At 50.6% G+C, this 22,310-nt stretch overlaps 1 protein-coding gene and 1 pseudogene across 2 annotated transcripts; one reads left to right on the forward strand and one right to left on the reverse strand.

Moving 5' to 3' along the window:
- Positions 1 to 205: 205 nt before the first annotated feature.
- MAPK13 (mitogen-activated protein kinase 13) lies at positions 206 to 8,055 on the forward strand (the record flags this gene model as incomplete). The annotated part of the gene is made up of 12 exons (XM_080937565.1): positions 206 to 324; positions 739 to 868; positions 1,837 to 1,895; positions 5,104 to 5,212; positions 5,349 to 5,378; positions 5,676 to 5,723; positions 5,845 to 5,959; positions 6,044 to 6,115; positions 7,294 to 7,373; positions 7,516 to 7,594; positions 7,695 to 7,871; positions 7,976 to 8,055. The coding sequence occupies 12 exons, from the start codon at positions 206 to 208 to the stop codon at positions 8,053 to 8,055; spliced, it is 1,098 nt and encodes a 365-aa protein (XP_080793691.1).
- Positions 8,056 to 17,120: 9,065 nt separating this feature from the next.
- On the reverse strand, positions 17,121 to 17,720 carry LOC308437174 (NADH dehydrogenase [ubiquinone] 1 beta subcomplex subunit 8, mitochondrial-like; annotated as a pseudogene). The gene has a single exon. The product of its transcript is annotated as an NADH dehydrogenase [ubiquinone] 1 beta subcomplex subunit 8, mitochondrial-like (transcript).
- Positions 17,721 to 22,310: the final 4,590 nt, after the last annotated feature.

Below are 22,310 nucleotides of genomic sequence, written 5' to 3' on the forward strand. Positions count from 1 at the left end.
GGCGTCTACCCGGTGATGGGCGGACCCCGGAGAGCGGTGGGCGGGGCCGGGGCCGGGGCGGGGCCTCACCTGGGCGAGGCGGCAGGTGCGCCACCCCACGGAGGGGAGGGGCGGGGCGGGAGGGCACCGCGGCGGGACACCGGGGCCCGGAGCCCGCGGGCAGCCACCGCAGCCTCCTCGCAGGGCCGCCACCACGGGGTCCGGAATGAGCCTCACTCGGAAAAAGGGCTTCTACAAGCAGGACATCAACAAGACTGTCTGGGAGCTGCCCAAGACCTACCTGGCGCCGGCGCACGTCGGCAGCGGGGCCTATGGAGCGGTGTGGTGAGACCCGGGGACCCCAGGAGGCAGAGGAGCCACGGGTCACCCCTCGACAGCCTCCCCGGGTGAGCCCGGTGGCAATGGGGCCCGTGTGGGTTGAGTCGCTGGCGAATCTGGTTCTCCAAGGCTGTAACTTTTAAAAGGGATCTCGGAGTTCGTGGGACAGATCCCTGCGGTTGCAGATGAGGCCCCGAGAAGGGAACTTGCCAAATCGCAGAGTAGGGACTCCAGGCCTGCTCGGCATCCTGTCAGCCAGCACTGTTTCTGTCCCTCCCCCGGTGTCGCCCCTTACACACGCACTGCGCTGTTCTCCGGCCGGCCTGGGGGAGCACAGAGTGGGGGAGGACGGGGCGGGAGGGAGCCGGAGTTTAGGCTCCTCGCGCCGCCCCTCCCCCTCACCTGCCTGTGACCCCGCAGCTCGGCCATCGACAAGCGGACAGGGGAGAAGGTGGCCATCAAGAAGCTGAGCCGGCCCTTCCAGTCGGAGATCTTCGCCAAGCGCGCTTACCGCGAGCTCCTGCTGTTGAAACACATGCACCATGAGAACGTAGGCCGCCTCAGGGGTGTGGATGTCTTGGGGAGCGGAGGGCAGGGAGAGAGGCCCAGGAGGGACCTGCCCAGGGTCCTGGGTGCAGGGCCAGGAGAAAGAGCCGCTCCACCCCGGTTTCTCAGCTAAGGTCTACGGAGAGTCCAATGAGAAGGTGCCAGGGCTTGCCCAGGTTAGTTCCCAGAAAATGCACCACCGTTTCTTGATTGTGAAGAGGAAGTAGGCACAGGGAAGCTTCGTGATTGGTTCCGTGAGAACCCCGGTCCGCCTGGGCTCTTGAGCTAAAAGCTGTCTCCCCGTACTCACGGAGTATTTAATGCATGCGGGGGGCAAGGGGGGTGCAGGCTGACTTCTATAATCCTCCCCATAACACATGCCCTCCACAGCACGGTGAAGAAACTAAGGCACAGAAAGGTTTCCCCGGGTTATGAGCGGCAGAGCTGAGCTTGGGGGTGAATGGTGCCTGACCATTGGACCATCCTATCTGATGGGAACAGCGACCGAGCTCTGGACCAGGCAGAAGGGCTGGAGTCCATTTCAAATAGAACCTTGTACACAGTGAACCCTGAATCCTTTCAGACAACCTCTCCTCAGTGGCCTCTAGCTGTGACGTGGAGGGGGCTTGCTTCTGGCTCTATGGCAGGCAAAGGACAGAATGTGGCTGTGGACCCAGAGTCCGAGGCTGGAGCTGAGGTCCAGAGTCCCAAGGACCTGGAAGCTCAAAGTTTTTTCCCCCTTCCCCCCCTTGGCCCTCAAGATCTGTTAGGTGGAAGTGGGACTGTTTACCCTGAACCCCAAATTTGGGAGCAAGCTTGCCTTTTTCTCAGCCTGCCCCCCCATACTGTTTCCGTGCCAGCTGGGGCCATCTTCAGTAGCAGAGGGTGACCTGGGTGGTGGCCCTGGGTGGCCGAGGCCCTCAGGACAGGGGAAGGATGGCAGCTCAGCCTCACTGGTGATCCTTTCTCCAGGTCATTGGACTTCTGGACGTCTTCACCCCCGCCTCTTCCCTTCGAACCTTCCAGGATTTGTAAGTCCGGCTGCACTGGGGTTGGGGTATCAGCAGATCTTAATGGCGGCTTGGGAATACTTTGGGGCAGGGTCGCTTTCAGGTGGGAAGGCCCCCCCCCCCTCAGCAGTTCTTGTACCTCTTTGTTGTTACATTGAGATCCTCCCTGGAGAGGTACCTCAGCTGTGGGTGGAAGGGCTGTAGGGTACCTTCCCCCCAGCTGTCTACACAGCTCCTACACTTGTTACCAGACCTTGGCACCAAGAAGAACCGCTGGTCCTCACAGGGTGTGACTTTGGACCTCATGATACCTAGAGGTTTTTTTTTTTTTCCCCTAGAAGAAAGTGAGGATATCAGGTCGCTCTGGACAATCTGGCTGATGGAGTTTGGCTGTTACAAGCAGAACATTTAGTTGCAAATTGTTAGGTTTTGTTGGCACGAACCTGGGCAAAGGATGACTAAGTTTGGGTGATACTGAGAAATCCCGGGTGTGAGTGGCTTCTCATCCTATCTCAAGGTCACAGAAGCTGTAGGAGTGTTTTGGTGTCTTGTGTGTTTAAACTGGACCTCTCGTGTAGCCCAGGCTGGCCCTCAACTACCTATGTAGCCGAGGATTGCTCTTGAAACTTCTGATCCTCCTGCCTCCCATTCCCAAGAGTTCAGATGCCAGGTCTTGGTGCTGGGAATTGAACTCAGGGTTTTGTGCATGTTAGGCAAGAGCTCTACCAGCCTAGCCACATCCCCAACCCACTAAGAGTGTTGATACTGTCTGTCAGATTTGGAGGACATGGCCAGCATCTCTGAAAAAAGGCCCCTGGGGGGAAACAATGGTATAGAGACCCCGACTTTGATCTACGTTACAGTGTGGGATCCTGGGGCAGAACTGAGGGCCACTCGAGCCACGCTGACAGGAGTTATATCATCTGTTTGGACATGGTGGCTGAGGGAGGTTGGTAAGGGTGACTATGAGTCCTAATCCCTGCCTGGAATCTGAGGAGGGACAGACCTGGAGGAAAAGATAACGAACTTGACCTTAGGTCCTTGACTCGTCCAGAGCCTGTGAGGTCACAGGAGAGAGGAGCATGGATATAGACCAGGGCAGCATCCTCTCCTTGGGCTAGTGTCCTCTTCACGGGTGATAGCCGAACCCCGGGACAGGACAGGGTGAGACCGGATACAAGATCCAGAGTCCACATTCGCTAGGAGCCATGAAAGGCTAGCAGGTGAACACTGGAGAGAGGAGGGTTGGCAGGCAAGTGTGAGGAACTGACACTTGGCGGAAGGACACACAGGAGGAGTCACTATGTTTGAGGTGGTGACTGGGACCTTGACCCCAACAGTTTAGGACAGACATCGGTATCATGACTAGGTTGTGAGAGGCAGTGTATGAAGGTGGTGGAGAAAGTGAGGTAAACTGTATATATAAATTATATATATGTATATATATATATATATATACACACACACACACATATATCCATACACAATATATATGTATATTGTGTGTTTAAACTGGACCTCTCATGTAGCCCAGGCTGGCCCCCAACTACCTATGTAGCCAAGGATTGCCCTTGAAACTTCTGATCCTGACTCCAATTCCCAAGAGTTCGGATGCCAGGCCTTGGTGCTGTGTTGATATAGGCACATGCGTGAATGAGCCCCTGAAATCAAAGACAGTCGTGAGCTGCCTGATGCGGATGCTGCGGATTGAACTTGGGTTCCCTAGGAAGGCTAGCTGGTGCTCTTAAAAGCTGAGTGATCCCCCAGAGATAGCTTTCAGAGCGAAGTACTTGGCAAGGTGGTAAAGCGTGTGATCCCAGCACTCAAGAGGCACGTGAAGCTCTAGGTTCGAGGCCACCCTATGTACATATTGAGTTCCGGGCCAGGAGGGGCTACATGTTGAGGCCCTGTCTCGAAATAAAAGGAAATAATGTGTGTGCATGTTCATGTGTGTGCATGTGTGCCTGTGTGTGTAATGCACTCACCTTTTATTATCTATTACTTTTGTCCTTAACTCTGCTGTTACCCTGAGTCACACTTCCAGTTGCTGACCCTGACATGTTTCACTTGAATGCCTAACAGCTCGGGTCCTTTCTCCTCCACCCTCTGTAGATCGTTTCCTGTTTCCTTCCTGGTAGAGCATCTATAGTGTAGTTAGCTGGGGTGGGCGTGGCCCTCTGTGGAGAAGCCTTTGGATAGAGGTAGGGATGCTGGCAGATGCTGCTGGCTCGAAGCTGTCTGCTCCGAAAGCCAGGACACCTAGGTATGAACGCAGGCTGGTGGTGATACTGAGTGTACCTTAGTGCTGGCGATCCTCCTGAGCTCTGCCAACTAACCAGGTTGCTGTGCCAGGAGCACAGGCTGGGCACTGCTGATTTTTCATGTGTCTTTGTTTTGGTTTGTGTGTATGTGTTCCTATGTACGGAGAAGCATATGTGTATCCAGGTATGTGTTCATTGTATGTGGGTGCTGAGGTTTGAACTCTTGTCCTATTTACACACATGTGCATATATGTGCATTTATCTGGGGGTCAGAGGTCAACCTGTGATGTTGTTCTGAATATTCTACTTTGTTTGTTTGTTTCTTATGATTGTAGATGAGTGTGTGTGAGCGCGCTCCCCGCCCCCTCTCCCCTGCATGAGTTTTGTGTACCGCATGCATGCAGTTCCCACAGAGGGCCAGAAGAGGGCACCAGATCCTCTGGAACTGGAGTTACATGTGGGCTTCAGCATTTGGATGCTCGGAACTGAACCTCTGAAAGATCAAAGTCATCTCTTAGTTCCCTTCCTTGACTTTTGAGGCAGGGTCTCTCACTGGCTTGCCAATTAAGCTAGGCTTGTCGGCTAATGAGCTCTGGGGGATGCTCCTGTCTCCGCCTTCCCAGCATTGGGATTACAGCCGGACTCCACCACACCCCGCTTTTATATATGGGTGCTGAGGTTTGAACTCCAGACCTCTTCACGCATCTGAGCACTGTTTCAGCGGAACCATCTCTCCAGCCCTGGGACTCACCTTGTAACCCAGGCTGGACTTTAACTTGTGGCAATCCTGCCTTAGCTCTCCAAATGTTGGGATTACAGGCATGAACTATCACACCTGAGTCTTCTTCTGCCTTCTTGCCAAGGTTCCTGCTGCGCTCTATTTCCGTCCCCACGTTGCCACCTCTCCGAGGTCACACCTGGGTCTGTGGGAGGCTGGGAACTGTGCTAACAAACCCCCGGTCTTCCAGCTACCTGGTGATGCCTTTCATGCAGTCGGACCTGCAGAAGATCATGGGGATGGAATTCAGCGAGGATAAGATCCAGTGCCTGGTGTACCAGATGCTCAAAGGTTTAAAGGTGGGTGGAGCCTGCACCGTAGCCAAAGGCTACTTCCACGTTGAGAGCCAGCCCACTTTGATGGGGCAGAGGAGGGCCTGAGGTGATGGGGTAGAAGCTGGTGCCTCCCGTTCACCAATCTCTCTCTTCCTTCCAGTACATCCACTCGGCTGGGGTCGTCCACAGGGTGAGTCCACGGTTCTGGGGAATGTGTGTTGGGGTAGGAGCTGGCTACTCTGGAGGCCGCGGAATTGGGAGCCGCTGTAGAGAGAGGGGCAGTTCTCCAGAGACAGAGGCTGCGAGTGTTTCAGCCGTGAGAGGGCTCATGTCTAGAATGGCTGTGTCAAGAGGTTGGGGAGACTCGTGATCGTAGGTGTGTGTATGTGAGAGAGACAGACAGACAGACAGACAGATCTGAGACCACCTGCTGGCTCTGCTTCCTTTTGATGTTCCCTCTCTGTCTCCCCCCATCCCCCACCCCCAGGACCTGAAGCCAGGTAACCTGGCTGTAAATGAAGACTGTGAGCTCAAGGTGGGTCACAGCAGGTCCACTAAGGACAGGGAGGTGGATGGGATTTTGGGTGAGGTAGCTTCTGTCCCTCAGAACCCCTTTCCTCAGCCAGCTTGTTATCCCTGTGTCCCTTGAGCCATAGATCCTGGACTTTGGACTGGCGCGCCTCACAGATGCTGAAATGACTGGCTATGTGGTGACCCGCTGGTACCGGGCCCCTGAGGTGATCCTCAGCTGGATGCATTACAACCAGACAGGTCAGTGCTCAGCTGCCTGGGAGGCCTGGTGATCTATGTCGGAGATCATCAGATAGTCCAGACAGCACCCCGCTTTCCTTACAGTGGATATCTGGTCTGTTGGCTGCATCATGGCAGAGATGCTGACCGGAAAGACACTCTTCAAGGGCAAGGACTGTATCCTTTGCTAGAATCAGATGATGTCTATCCGGGGGACCCCTTCCTTCAGCAACGATATTTAAATGTGCCTCACCCTGGCAGCCAAACAGTCCCCCTGGAGAATTATTTATTATACATCATCTTATTTTTCAGCAGCAGTCCTGGCTGGCCTAGAACTTGCTATGTAGTTCAGGCTTGTCTCCACCTCCTGAGTGCTAGGATTAAAGGTGTGCACCACCACACCTGACTTAGTTTTCATTGTGAAACGGGGTCTCCTGGGTCCCAGTGAACGCCCCAAGCTCATTCTGTACCCAAATAAGACCTCGATGCTGCCTCTCTTCCTGTTACCTCCCAAGTGCCGGGGTCACAATTGTGTGTCACTCTTCTGGGGATGGAACCCAGGGTTTCATGCTTACTAAACAGGTGCTCTAGCCTCTGAGCCCCTAGAATGGGTTTAAAGATTTATTTTTATTTATGCGTATATCTGTGTGAGTACATGGTGTATGTTGATACTCTGAGCGGCGCCAGATCCCCTGGAGTTGGAGTCACAGGTTTTTTAAAAGGTATGGAGAACAGGTGCTGGAAACTGAACTTGGGTCCTCTGGAAAAGCACCAAGCACTCTCTAGCCCCTAGAATGGTTTGAAATGCAGACAATTAAAAGATAAAAACGAGGTCTGGAGAGATGGCTCAGTGGTTAGAGCACTGAATGCTCTTCCAGAGGTCCTGAGTTCAAATCCCAGTAACCACATGGTGGCTCACAACCATCTGTAATGGGATCTGATGCCCTCTTCTGGTGTGTCTGAAGATGGTGACAGTGTATGCATGTTCATAAAATAAATAATTCTTTAAAAAAATAAAAAACAAACCCTTCCTGCCCTTATCTCTGCAACATGAGCCATTAGAGAGCCCTCATGAACCGGGCAGGAGAAAAGTGGGCAACCTGCTCACCTGGGAAAATGAAGAGCGAACAGGAGAGGGAAGTTTGGTGGGGTGAGTCTGGGCAGCTGCCTCCTGACCTAGCCTGTCTGTCGGGAAGCTCTCCAGAGACCCATTCCAACCGTGCCAAGAGCCTCCTGTGGTTTGGTGGGGCTGGAGCCAGGAGTGTCTGCCAGGCTGGCTACAACAAGGCTGGAGGTGGGGCGGGCAGGCTCAGAACGCCGCAGAGAGTAAGGCTGTGCCTTAACTGACTGCCAAGACCTGGACCAGCTGACCCAGATCCTCAAAGTAACTGGGGTGCCAGGTGCCGAGTTCGTGCAGAAGCTGAAAGACAAGGCGGTGAGTGGCTCCGACTGTCTCCCTCTGCCCTGGTAGCCCCTTTTCTTCATCCCATCTTGGACTTCCGACAGGCCTTCTTCAGCCGTACTTCCCCCCCTCAGGCCAGAACCTGAAAAAAATCCTATGCTCCTTTGTCTCTCAGGCCAAGTCCTACATTCAGTCCCTGCCCCAGAGCCCCAAGAAGGATTTCACGCAGCTCTTCCCACGCGCCAGCGCGCAAGGTGAGTCCCGGCTCCGATTCCCCATAATGCTCGCAGCCCATCCCAGCAAGCATCTGTTCCACGCCAGATGCGAGGCTCACCGGGTGGTCTGTCCTCACAGCTGTAGACCTGCTGGACAAGATGCTGGAGCTGGATGTGGACAAGCGTCTGACCGCTGCTCAGGCGCTTGCTCACCCCTTCTTTGAACCCTTCCGGGACCCTGAGGAGGAGACAGAGGCCCAGCAGCCATTTGATGATGCCTTAGAACACAAGAAACTCAGCGTGGACGATTGGAAAAGTAAGAGATGCTCTTATCCTCCCTCTGGTTTCCACTGGTTACTACTCCGCTGTCTGAGGGTGGGCTCTCCCAGGCACATCCTAAAGCACGCTCACTTTCCACAGGACACATCTACAGGGAGATCTCGAACTTCAGTCCCATAGCCCGGAAGGACTCTCGGCGACTCAGTGGAATGAAGCTGTAGTAACTGCCCAGTCTGACCTGAAGCTGCGCCCGGAAGACTGTGACAGGGCCAAACTCTGCCTCAGGACCAATATGAATATATTTTTTTGTCACTACTTATGTCTCAGGGTTTATAGGGATGTAGTCTCCTGAGCCGAGAGAAGAATCTTCCGAATCTTCCGATGGCCTACGGTCAGGCCTGAGGGAGCAGAATTCTAGCCTGCTGTTTGGGGTTGTGGGGAGCTGTATTAAAACAAAAATGTGGGGTGATTAGGAAGGGGTGCACCTTTGTGAAAACAAATGGAGGGGAAGGGACGATGGGAGTGGGGTGGGGGGGAGGGATAACATCTCAAATGTAAATACAGAGTATCTAATAAAAAAAAAATTTGGGTGGTTGCCGGGCTGTGAGAGTCCTGTCCTTTCTGAAGGGTTGGAACTAAGGATATGTCTGTCAGTCAGGCTGAGGGCCTTGTAGAAATGGCTGGGGTTGCTTCTGGGGTGGAAGTTCAGCACAGAAACCAGGATGGGGGCTTAAAGCAAAGAGATGTCTCCCTTCATCGTTCTGAGGTCAGAATCCGTATATACGTATCTCCACATGCTGGCTGGCCTCCATGCAGCCCAGGCTGGTCTCCATGCAGCCCAGGCTGGCCTCCATGCAGCCCAGGCTGGCCTCCATGCAGCCCAGGCTGGCCTCCATGCAGCCCAGGCTGGCCTCCATGTAGCCCAGGCTGGCCTCCATGTAGCCCAGGCTGGCCTCCATGTAGCCCAGGCTGGCCTCCATGTAGCCCAGGCTGGCCTCCATGTAGCCCAGGCTGGCCTCCATGTAGCCCAGGCTGGCCTCCATGTAGCCCAGGCTGGCCATGAGTCTTCCTCCTCTCCTTTTCTTTTTTTAAATATTTATTTGTTTGTTTGTTTTATGTATGTGAGTACACTGTGTCTTGTCTTCAGACACCGTCTTTTGTCACCAGAAATGAACCTCAGATTCCATTACAGATGGTCATGAGCCACCATGTGGTTGCTGGGAATTGAACTCAGGAAGAACGGTCAGTGCACTTAACTGCTGAGCCATCTCTCTAGTCCTCCTCTCCTCTTTTTGAGATGGCATCTCACTATGTAGCCCTGGAGCCCTGGCTGGCCTGGAACTCAAGAGCTCTACCTGCCTCCGTTTCCTCCATGGCGGGATTAATGGCGTGCACCACCCTGCCCAGCTGAATCCACCTTTTCTGTTCATTTTGAGACAGCATCTCTCTAACACACAGCATTCTTCCTAACTCAGTTTCCCAAGTGCTTGGAGGTCTGCCTATCCGAGGCAGTTCTCGGCTCGTGCCAGCCTGCCTACCACCACACACACACACACACACACACACACACACACACACACACACACACACACACACGGCCTTCCACGGGTGCCATTGCTTCCTATGTACCTAATTCTTTCCTCAGCTTTTCCTCAGGGAGGCCACACCTCCATCCCAGCACTCAGGAAGCTGGAGATCTCAAGTTGCAGGTCAGGGCAGCCTGGGTTGCACAGTGAGGAAGACCCTGTTTCAAAAGGAACCTCAACCACGGAGTGGTACCATTTGGAGTCAGGGCCCAGCCAGCAGGGGTTGGGGTGGCTGGGGACAACTGCTTACTACAAATGGTGCAAAGGAGACTATTCCTGAGTCCCTGTGCTCTGTTCTCTGCCTTGTTAGGGACCCCAGTGTGTTAGGCCACTGAGCCCCAGGAGCAGCAGGCAGAAGGCTGTTGCTGGCAAGGTATTTTGGGTACCTGATAAGAAATGGAGACAGGAGAAGACGGGCCAGTGAGTGCAGCAGCAAGCAGCTGTGGGTTTTTCTTGGCAAAGACTTCAAACCTCAGGTCTTCCCAAGTCGCTCAGCACTAGGAAGAAGCATCTCAGGGGTCAGACGTCCAGTAATAACATGACTCCTCCCTCTGCTTTGGTAGAACGAGTTCGTATACACAGACCCGTCTGTGAGATGCCTTGGGTTTCTGACATCTGGCATCATATGCAACAAAGGCACTTGTTAACATGCAGATTTCCAGCTCTGAACATGTGAACTCTTCCCTCATCCTAACTCCAGAACGACTAAATTGTATTCACTCAAATACAGATATATCAAGGGAGGAACCTGATCTCAGAAGCACATAGTGTATAGGGGGGGGGGGGTCAAAGTCAAACCCCACTGCTGTGTTCCCTCTTCCCTGGGTGGCCTGCCATGGAACTCATTAGTCCTGGGATCCACAGTGAGGCTGACCTCACATTAAAGACTCTGACAAGTCTCATAGAAAAGAGCTTTGTTCTGTATTGTTTCTTCTGGAGCTTTCCAGAGAGGCTTCGCTCTCCCAGAGGCTCGGATATTGTATAGTTAAGGCATTGAAGGGGACATTGGTTAGAATTCTGTGCCATTTAAAGTAAACTCGGAAGTGAATGGTGGGAGGTAAGTTACCCATAATGCACGGTAATACCCATAGGCCACCCTGTGTAACCAGTGTCCTGTGCTCATGCGAGATAGTAGCAAGGGACTCACTAGGGGGTGGAGGGCAGAGTCTGAGGATACTCTATACTTTCTGTAAACAAAGCACACGTGAAAGCAACAAGGACTCCTCGGCCTCAGAGAACTGGCATTAGATGACACAGCAGGAGCTGCAGGAGGCAGGATTGGAACCCATGGTATTGGCCAGACCCACCTACATACCATCTGTGGTACTGCCTCCCCAAGCCCTGTCACTGCTGGTTCTGTCTGTCCCCTCCCCGCCTGAGTAGGCCTGTCATCATACGGGGAGGAGACATTGTTTGGGACTGACTGGTTAGTAGCCTGCTGTCACCCTGACCTTTTAGTTAGCTTCAAATCTCTCATTCTGAGCCTCCCTCTTCCCAGAGAAGAGAGGTTCGGTCTTCCTGTCTCGGGCATCCACACCCTGGTCCTCTCAGACTTTGGTTGTCCCTGCTTTTCAGATTCCTGGATCCCAGATGCCAGGGCGACCACCCAAAAGGCTTACTGCAGACGCTGTCGGCTGAGAGGCTCGGACAAGTCCTAAAGAAACTAAGTCTTGATTTTGAGACAAGGTCTCATGATGTGGTGTTGGACGGTCTGGAACTCGTTATATAGACCGGACTTACCTGGAACTCACAGGGATCCTCCTGCCTCTGGCTCCTGAGGGCTGGGAATGAGAGGCTTACACCACACACCCTGCAGGAATTCTATTTTATATTTAATCCTGGCCCTAAACATACTCCACCACAGGAGCCTATTTTCTCGTGACAGTGCCACACAGCCATCTGCCTGGTGGAGAGGACCCACTGTCCCTGAGCAGACAAAGTGCATGCTCCGGTCTCCTCGCCTCTCCCGCGAGTTCGCTGGGGACAAACACCGTGAGTGAGAGAACAGAGACATGGGTTCTCTGGTCCGCCAGTCCTGTGGTGATGAGAACCACAGAGAGCACAGGAGAGACGTGCAGAAGGGGTGGCCCCCCCCCGAGCGCTGCACCCTGGGAATAACAGTCCCCCACCCCCAGAAACAAACAAACCCTCCGCGTCTTACATCTAGGCTATTTCTCCAGACAGGGAGCTGAGATCCAAAGGGCTTCGTGGCCTCGAGCATCGTCCACTGGGTCCCTGTTCACTGGCTGGAGGGAGTAAAGTCAAAATACTGGCAGGCCTGGTGACCCTGACCTTGCTGGGTGAACTGAGCATTGTCCTGGATGTGTGGTGACTCAGGAAAAAAGCACAGAGACAAGAAAGCCTCCCTCAGAGCCAGGGACAGTCCCCCAAAAACAGCTACATCCTTCCTCCCTATCCTCCTCTCTCGAGCTGCAGGAAGGTGTCCTTGCCCACTTATCACGGCTCCGCTGCCTGGATGGACCTGGGGCCCCAGTCATCCCAGGTCAGGCCTTCCCTGGCTTGCCCTGGGCGGATGGACACCGTCTCTGTCTGTCAGGCAACTATGAGAAGGCCCTGAGGCAGCTGCTGTAATAGAGTCAGAGAGCCAGAGTTTAACTAAGGGGAAATGACCCAGCTGTCACAGAAAGAGAGGGATCCCAGCAGCTGGAACCCAGTACAGGGAGGAAGCTTTGCTCCTCCCTTGGCCTCTTGTGTCCTCGAGGCCTATGACATCCCCAAGGTGTCTCACTCCTTCCATCCTTCTGGCGCTCTAAGGTGAGATTTTCACCTGGGGGAGGAAGGGTTGTCTTCATCTGAATCTGGACCAAGGAAGAAGCTAGGGAGCCCCAGCTCAGCAGGCAGCAGAGGCTCCAAGCCCCTCAGTAGAACAGAACACCCAGGAATTCACGGTCACAGTCACTGCGCAGGTCCCAGGTGGAGGCTCTGGAGCAGGGTGGGGTCTGGGAACAAATGTTCTGGATGTTCCAGACTTTTCTTTGCGTCTGTAAATCACCTCCCTTCCTCTCCTTGCTGTGAATATCTTTCCACAGTGGGCCAAACACTAAGTTGATAGAAGTTTATAGCCAAGCTTTGACCTCTGGGGAGTGGAGACTGAGCCTAGGGACCCAGGGCCTCTTAGTATGATCTTTGCCAGATACTTTGTAATTTAAATGTTTACTCAAGTTTCTAAAGATTTACTTTTTAAAGTCAGGTAGCAGTGGTGGCCCATGCCTTTAATCCCAGCCCTCAGGAAGCAGAGGCTGGCAGGTCTCTGAGTTCAAGGCCAGCCTGGTCTACAGAGTAAGTTCCAGGATAGCCAGGGCTACAGAAAGGAACCTCAAAAAACAATTAAGCCCCCATTCCCCTACCCTAAATCCCATCTTCATGTTTGAAGCTTAACATTTCTATTCTGGTATCTGTAAAACACATAATGGTCTGGCAAGATGGCTCCAATTACCTGTAACTACAGCTGGCTTGCGAGATTATCCATGTGGGCATATATGCAAAATAACCATACATAAAATAAAATAAATCTTTTTAAAAAAGATTTATTTATTACATATAAGTACATCGTCTCTGTCTTCAAACACACCAGAAGAAGGCATCAGATCTCATTACAGATGGTTGTGAGCCACCATGTGGTTGCTGGGAATTGAACTCAGGACCCCTGGAAGAGCAGTCAGTGCTCTTAACCGCTGAGCCATCTCTCCAGTCCATAAATTAATCCTTAAAAATATAAATACAGAGATAAATAGAAAAGGTCACACCTTGCTGTGAGCCGTGTGCTCATTAGGTCTGTCAGGGGCCATGATCCACCAAAGAATGACACCCCGGACTCAAATAGTATGTAAACTATTTGTATATATGTAAACACAAAAAGTGTTTTATTCTGCGGAAGTCCAGCGTGCTGGGATCTCCCGTTACTAAAATAGACAGATAACCAAGTGAGCTTGAGGCCTGATTTAAAAAGCACGTTAGGGAATCCAGGGTGGGCTATGTGACCTCTATGTTAATCTGTTGGGTCCATCTCTACAGACATTCCCTTACGGTGGTGTCTGGACTGGAAATTGCAGGGGAGGTCCGGAAACTGCTGCTGACCCATTGTCCTTGCCTCAGGCCAAGTGGCCTGGACTTGCCTAGTTCTTGGGAACAGAACTTTAAGCCTGTTCTCCTCACCTGACAATTGGAAGCCTGTCATGGAATCAGCCTAGCCTTCTGGGGTCTATATATCTGGGATAAAGTGAGGACAAAGGCATTTTCGAATCCCAGAGTATGAAGGTCTTTATTTGAGATGCCTGATCCACACCAGCATCTTAGCTTCCTCCAGACTTGTGTTTTGTTCCTTCTAGACTGCCAGAGACTGCCATCCCAACCCTGCTCCTGAGGCTTAGGCAGGAAATGGGAGGTGGGACAGCGGAGAGGCAGAGAGAATTCTGGGATAAAGCCAGGCTCAGGAAGATTCACCCAGAAGCATGTAATGAGAGTGATGCTTGGTACCTGAGCACAGGAAATCAGCCACAGGGCAGAATGTATGTTAAAATAAATGGGTTATTCTAAGTTATGTCTTCTAGCTATATGGCCAAGGTATTTATAAATATATTTTGAGACTGAGTCTTATTTCTAGGAGCATGGGGCTGGGAGAAAGAACCAAACACTAATTAATAATTACTAGTAACTTATTTAATTTGTTAATTGTGAACTATTAATTGTTAATGAATGGTTCTACGTTTTCATCTGCTAGAGAAACTCTGTGTGAGAACATGTCTCCCCTACCCTTACCTTTACATACCAGCATGCTTTTAAGAAATAAAAATCCAAGCACAGTCATGCAACGGGCTAACATTAAATGAATAAACGGGGGCTGGAGATATGGCTCAGTGGTTAAGAACACTGGCTGTTCTTCCAGAGGTCCTGAGTTCAATTCCCAGCAACCACACCAGACAGTTTGCAACTTCCTGTAAGTCTAGCTCCAAGATCTCCTGACAGGCACACAGACATCAGGCTCTTACAAGTTTGGTGTGGCGGTGCATGCCATTAATCCCAGCACTTGGAAGACAGAGACAGGCTTGTCACCTTTGGCTAGCTTGGTCTACATAGTGAGTTACAGGGAGTTGGCTTGATGCTGATACAAATGCTAAATACTGGCCACCAAGGTCTGGCTGCCCCGGGGCAAGTAAATTACCCAGTAACAGCCTTTGTTATGTAAGACTTGCTCTCCAATTTAAAGGTACTGTTTAAATAAATGTGGCTACAGCCTGTTTCTGGGGAGAATAGAGGTAGGAGGGGTTTCAGTTACTGGGCTGGGGGTCAGGTAGGAACTGTGAGGGGAGAGGAGGGAGGAAGAGAGAGAAGGAATATAAGGTGACCACTGAGAGAGGAGCTGGGTCATGAACATATGGTTAGAAGTGAACCCTAAAGACAGGAAGGAACCAGCCAGGGTGAGACTTAAACAGTAAGTACTTGGGGATCAAGTGTATCTGGGAATTAATAGTCAGACCTATAGAAAAATAAACTAAATAAATTAAGGGTAAGTTGTTTAATACTTAGGCTAGAGCTGCTTTAAAAAATCCATAGGACTCCGCCTCAATTATTGGGGAGGCTGGCCGGGTCCTATTAACCACAAAGTTATTATATAACAAAATTAGCATTTACAACTCTAGACTCACAAAAAAGAAAACAAATAAAAATGTAAAAATAAGCATTTTTTTTTCCTAATTTATAGCCAAAGTAGACTTTGTGTCTGCCCACCAAATGAGGAGAAATGCTTCTAGTTTGGAACTAAATTTTCCAGGGTGGGTGTCCTTGTGGTTTAAGATCATTGTTCTTGTTGCTGGGACAGTTTCAGCCCAATTGGTTAATCACAATCCTGATCCAACTGGTCTCCATTTAACAAGGGACCATGCCTCTGTGTGTGTGTGTGTGTGTTGCATGTATATGGGAATCTTCTTCAGAAACCGAAAGTGGGCATTGGATCCCCTGGAGCTGGGATTTGAACCCGGGTTCTCTGTAAGTGCAGCAAGTGCTCTGATCTACCCAACCATCTCTCTAGCTCAGGTGAAATCTTGCCTGAGAGAAGTTTTTAGAAAGGAATCTCCATTTTACAAAGAAGTTCCTATGGCCTATCCCACCGAGTTAAAAAACGCTTGTGTGGGGGAAGTTCATTCTCGAGCAAGCACCAGCCTCATGCCTCAGGGCTTCCCCGCTGGAAGTTTGTGAGCCTCCCTCTGGACATTGTTTGCTCGCTCAGTCAGACCACTCCTGTGATCTCTGCTGGATGTCCTGAAGGCTTGCTTTGATGGTTTGTCTTTCTGTCCGTCTGTCGTCTGTCTTTCTAACTGCTAGTCACTGTCCTTTTTCCTTGCCACGCACTTAATAAACTCACTCATTCAAATCCCAAAGAAGGGTTATTGCAGATCACCTTTAGGACTTAACTGCCACAGCCCACAGGGTCTGCTGGTGACTTACAGTAAGACATTAGGAGGTTAGAGGCAGCCTGGAGACTGGAGACACCTTAAGGCTGATACAAAGCCTCACCTCTTACTGGTAGACACTGGAACAGGGTGTGGCTAAGCCCGCAGCTCCTGGATCAACCCCTGGGCTCTCTGTTTATAGGCGGGGATTCAGCTTGTTTACAAGATAATTTACAGCTGAAGGTCTTTAGGAGATCTCTAGTCTCAGCCTGCTCTTGTTGGAATGTAACTTTCTTGGCGCTGGGGTGATGACTCAGCAGTTAGCTGCAGGGACCGGTCCTCCGGAGAGGCCCTGGGTTTGACTTCCTGGACCCGCACTGAAATTGGCGACCATCTATAACCCCAGTGCCCGGGAATAGGATGCCCTCTCTCTGCTTCTGCAGGCACTAAACACACACCAGCAGGCAAAATGTCCTCTGATCTCTAAGACATCAATTGCAAATGAAGGAAGATTAAAGACACAAAAGGTACTGTGGGGAGTGACTTCTTCTCTCACTAGTGACTTTGGTAGGTTATTGTGACTGAGGGAGGCCACCCAACAGAGGGGAGAGCAGAGCTATGTAACGAACCACTTAGTCTGAGCTGGAAGACAGTCCAGAGGTTAAGAGCACTGGAAGTTCCTGCAGGGGACCCAGGTTCAGTTCCCAGTACACACTGTAGCTCACAGCAGCCTTCATTCCCAGGGGCCGGTTGCCCTTTTCTGGCCTCTACTGGGGACCTATATGTATATGACATATATACGTATAAAAATAACTTTACATTTTTAAAATTAATTTTTATTTATGTGAGTACACTGTAGCTGTCGTCAGACACACCAGACATCACATCCCATTACAGATGGTCGTGAGCCACCATGTGGCTGCTGGGATTTGAACTCAGGACCTCTGGAAGAGCAGTCAGTGCCCTTAACCACTGAGCCATCTCTCCAGCCCCCAATATTGTAGTTTAAAAGAGATTAATTTATGAAGGGATTAATTTTTAACATTTCTTTTTAAAATGTCGTGTGTGTGGGTGTTGTGCTTGTGTGTGTGTCCATACACTGCATACGGTGCTCCTGTACATCAGAAGAGACGTGGGTGCTGAGAATCTCACAGTATCCTGTACTGAGCCACCTCTATGGCCCCTCTCTTAATTTATCTATTTGTTTGTGTGTTTGTTTTCTTTCTTTCTAGCACAGCACTGAGCTCTATTAGGGATTTCATTAAGGTTAAACCTCTAGGAACGGGGGAGTCCTGTTTAGAGGGCACAAAAGCCGATCAAGCCTCCTCAGATCTCACAGTGAACCACCGGCTCAGGTTCTTTGGTAGAATCACCGCCTCGTTCCAGGTACAGATTATCGTAAGGGTACTGCTTCGGACCCACAGGCTGGTAGGAAGGAAACATGTCCCCTACCCAGAACATGAAAACCATAAAAGCCACGAAGCCAAAGAGATGTTTACACATGACATCCCAGGAAACAGGTGTAGATGTGTCCACACGATACCTTATGTACATGTCTAGGTCCCAGTGTATTATTGGTTCACCCCGGTTCAACCTGAGGTCTGGGTGGTCCTAATCATACCACAGACCCCTCTCATACTGTGAGCGGTTAGGGAGCATTGGGTAGTCACCATACCCCATGCCATCATCTGGGTACGGCTCATAGTCTTCCACACACATGTTATACTTCTTGGCGGCCGCAGTCCACACTTCTGGAGTCCTAGGATATGACCCCGGCATCAAGTCCTTGTTTATGTGGAAGGCTCTCTGTGCCTCCAGTGGCACTGTCACACCGCGGGCTGTCCTTTGCAGCCACTGGACTCCCAGGGCTGCAGCCTGGTCCGCCGCCATCTTCCTGTGTGTTTGTTTTCAAGACAGGGTTTCTTTCTGTAACAATCCCTGGCTGTCCTGGACTTGCTTTGTAGACCAGGATGACCTTGAACTCACAGAGATCCATCTGCCTCTCCCTCCCTAGTGCTGGGATTAAAGGCATGTAGTACCAAGTCCAGCATTCAAAGATTTATTTTTATTATTTTAAATTCTGTGTATGTGTGAGACCATCTTTGTGTGAGGTGGGTGTCCTCCTGGAGACCGGATGTTGCTGGATATTTGTTATTGTGATATTTACTGAAATTGTGAAATTGTGTTATTTATTGGAGAAAAAAAATTCTAGTTGTGTGGCTCAACCCTTAGCACAGACCTTTAATCTCAAACAATGAAGGTAAAGTTAGTTTGTAGAAGGAAGCCCTGAGTTTGACAGTGATGTCTAACTCAGTGATAGACAAGGTGACGAATCAGAGAAAGATTTGGCAGAATAGAATACACCCAATGGGGGGTGGGGAGAAGGAAGAACAGTTTTACTGGGACAGTTATGCAGAGACAGGGTGCAGAGGGAGAACACACTAGACACAGGTGAAGAGAAGGAGCAGAAGATTAGAACAGATTGCCAGAGTTACTTTGAGGCCAAGCAGAGTGAGAACTCAGAGGCCAAGAGGAGGCCAGATTGAATCAGTCAGCGTGGAGAGGAGTTTGAGCCAGAACAGCTGAGCTGAATCAGCCAGCCAGAGTTCAGAAGGAACAGGAAAGGGTGAGCTCATTCAGCCGGAAGTCTCAGAGGCTGAAACCATTCTAGGCCTAGATAAGGCTGTCCTGAGGCTAGAACCTTCCAGGACTAGACCTAGCTTAATAGACGGAGGCAGTAAAAACTTTCTGAGACAAGAAAAAAAAGATACTTAATTTAACAGCCAGAGAGACCTTGAGTCCCTTTGGAGCTGGGGCTACAGGCTCCAACTGATGTAGTTCCTAGGAACCAAACCTGGGTCCTCTGGAAGAGGAGCCATATCTGCAGCCTCTAGTGTTTTGACTTTTGATGTCATTCAGGGATATTTGAAGTGGAATTTGGGGGCGGGGGTAGCAAAAGCATCCTGTGGTCCCAGGATGAAGTTTGGGACAGTAGAGCTAAGTGGGAACTATGGAGTCTACAGGGAGACCTTTCACCTGGTCTGTATAGCCCTTCAGGTCCACCGGTATTCCTTGCATGGGTGGCCCTTGGGACCTCAATGTGGAGTCTGTGGGAGGCCTCACCAGCAATTACGGACCACTTCGGAGGTCCTCACTGTTAAAGCCAAGCCACGGCCTCCCTGGCTCATTACAACACGTGATTATATTTTTGTCAGGAGAAAGTGTTCTAGCCTTGTGCGAAGATCCTGGGGAAACGCCAGCCATGTCGCTCTCGGGGGCTTTGTCTGAGCCACTTGGCTATGACGCTCGCTCGCTGTCAGACTGTAGCCATTCCCGGAAGCACAACAGGTCCCAGGAATGAGTTACTCATACCTGCTCCATTCTGGTCCAGCCACTAGCCTCCAAGTAACGCAAAAAGCCCTGGTGAGGAAAGCTGGGCCTCCGACAACACCTTGTGAGGCTGGGGTGCTGGCATCCAGGGTGCACTCAGGGCTCTGAGTCACAAAGTGATGAGGGAGTGATTGTTGCTGCTTCTGCAATTAGAGTGGAATGGTACGGTGACAAGGGGGTGGAAGTAGGACATCACCTGCCATGACTAAGCCCTAAGGACTTACTTACTCACCAAATTAAGAGCCTCTCATCTCCGTGACTTGGGGCTCCCCTCCTAGGGGTGCAGGGATCATTGCCTCTGGAGCAGGGAACTCAGCCTCTAGAAAAGAATTCAGCAGTGTTTCCCCACAAGTCATTTTGATTTTTTTTTTAAAGATTGAGTTGTGTGTGTGTGTGTGTGTGTGTGTGTGTGTGTGTAGATACACCATGTGCACACGGTAGCCATAGGAGAATGCTATTCCACATCCTCTCGGAAATGACATTTTAGGTAGCTTTGAGGCACCCAGTCTGGGTGGCCGGCCCTGAACTCGGGTCCCCTGGAAGAGCAGCCATTGTTCCTACCTGCTGAGTCAAATCTCCAGCTCCAATTTTAAATCCTAAATCACTTGATTAGTGGAAAAAAAGAGTGGCAGCCAGGATGGCAGATAACTGACTAGACTTGTCGATCAGTTAGAAGTTTGCTGATTGAGTAAGGAATGTGGATCTTAGCTAACTGGCTTAGTCGCTCTGGTCTTAGTCTATGACATCTAGGGGAAACACACCTGGACCCCGGGAGGCCAGAGTTACCAAAAGCTAGATCATTTTATAAGAGGATCTACTGTGCTCTCTTGTCTGTAGAGCCCTGTGCATCCCGAGAGTAAAACAAACGATGGGAAAAGAGGACCAAAGGCCGCAAGTCTGGTCCTTACTCATGGGTCACGCTTAAGAGTTCAAGGTTTGACTTTGTTTTAGAAGCTCTGTGTTGTGGTGGACGCCTTTTCTCCCAGTACTCAGGAGGGAGAGGCAGGTGAATCTCTGTAGTTGGAGGCCAGCCTGGTCTATATAGTAAATTCTAGGGCACCTAGGGCTAATAAAAGCGAGCCAGAAGTCTGAAACTGTGTGTTCTTGCATACACATCTCTCTTCCCTCCTGCTGATGGCATGTCTGGGTCAGGCTCCCTTACTATCTGAACAGCTGGTGGGCTTTGCAAGCTTTAGGATGGCGTTCAGAAGTTCTTTCTCCACAGAGCCTTCCTCCCCACCTGGATGGCCACCCTCACTTGCCTCTCAGCTCCTCCTGCACCATTCCTGCCTAAACATTGCCATGCTCCCGAGTTGATAATGGACTGGACCTCCCAACCTGTAAGTCAGCTCTAACTAAATATTGCCCTTATAAGAGTTGTCTTGGTCTCGGTGTCTCTTCGCAGCAGTAAAACCCTAAGACAGCAGGCAACACCACCTGGCTGGGAGATGCTGGGAAGTAGGTCAGGCCAACATGGTCAGGTTAGAATAGAGGAGAACTTTGCCCAGCTATAGTGTGTTAAGAGAGTTACAAATTCCAGCCAGCCCTCATAAAAGACACACAATTCAGGTATTTTATTTACAAGTTTGGACACCTTTTGGAGATATTCTAACTTGCAACCCAGCCACATGTCCCTTGTTACTTAATGTTTCACCTGGACACGTGTTCATGGTCCATCTCCTCTCATGGTGGCCTCCTTCACCCTCCTGTCTCTCCTGAAACCCCTCACTCAGTCCTCGAGTGAGTCCCACCTTCCTTTTTTAAAAAAATGGGATATTCTCTGTATTTCCTATAAAATGTTTTTTTTTTTATTTATTACATGTAAGTACAATATAGCTGTCTTCAGACACACCAGCAGAGAGCATCAGATCTCATTACAGATGGTTGTGAACCACCATGTAGTCGCTGGGAATTGAACTCAGGTCTTCTGGAAGAGCAGTCAGTGCTCTTAACCACTGAGCCATCTCTCCAGCCCCCAAGGCAACTCTTATAAAGACAATATTCAGTTGGGGCTGGCTTACAGGTTGGGAGGTCCAGTCCATTATCATCAACTTGGAAACATGGCAGCATCCAGACAGACATAGTGCAGGAGAAGCTGAGAGTTCTAAGTCTTCATCTGAAGGCTGCTAGGAGACTGGCTTTTAGGCAGCTAGGATGAGGGTCTTAAAGCCCATAACCACAGTGACACACCCACTCCACCAAGGCCACACCCACTCCACCAAGGCCACACCCACCCACCAAGGCCACACCCACTCCACCAAGGCCACACCTCCAAACAGTGCCACTCCCTAAGCTAAGCATATTCAAACCTCACTCTGGCTGCTTCTACTCTCTCAGTCTCCCTCTGTGACTTTACTTGGCCACTTTCCCCTCTCTTCACAGGGATCAGATGTCTGCCTTAACTCTTCTGCCCAGCTATAGCCCAATCAGCTCTTTATTAACCAATCAGAGGTCAGAGGTGATGGAGAATATTTTTTTTTCCCCATCTTTGAGACAGGAGGTGCTGGACAATGCCAAAGTCCTGGATGCAACCAGATCTGTGGGCACCTGAATACACAGTGCACAAAAACGTCCCCCAACAGGTCTCTGGGAGTTTGAGGCTGGCCTGTTCTACTTGTAACTGCACACAATCTCAAAATAAAATAACAGCAACCACCACGAACACACACAACCCAAACCTAAAGCCAAAACTAGTTCAAGTTGGTTTAAGAAGGTCGAAGATCTTTGCATCCCTGAAGTGGGAAAGAACTGTTCTCTCTAGTTCTAGTTAACATCTGCTCACACAGACTAGCTGGGACAATTTCCTAGAATTACTGTTCCTCTGACCAAGTTGCCTTCACTCACCTCCCATCCCACTTTGGGATCAGTTTATGTTCCCACAGTTTTCTAGATTTTATTTTTATTCATGTGTGTGTGTGTGTGTGTGTGTGTGTGTGTGTTTAAGTCCCAAGTTCTTTACAATAAAGTTTTGTTTTGTTTTATTGAGACAGTCTCTCACTGTGTGGTCCTGGCTGGCCTGGAACTTGCTTCGAATACCAAGGTGGTCTGGGACTCACAGAGATCTGCCTCCTGTGTGCTAGGATTAAAGTC

Source organism: Micromys minutus, assembly GCF_963924665.1.
Source record: "Micromys minutus genome assembly, chromosome: 25".
Taxonomy (NCBI): Eukaryota; Metazoa; Chordata; class Mammalia; order Rodentia; family Muridae; genus Micromys; species Micromys minutus.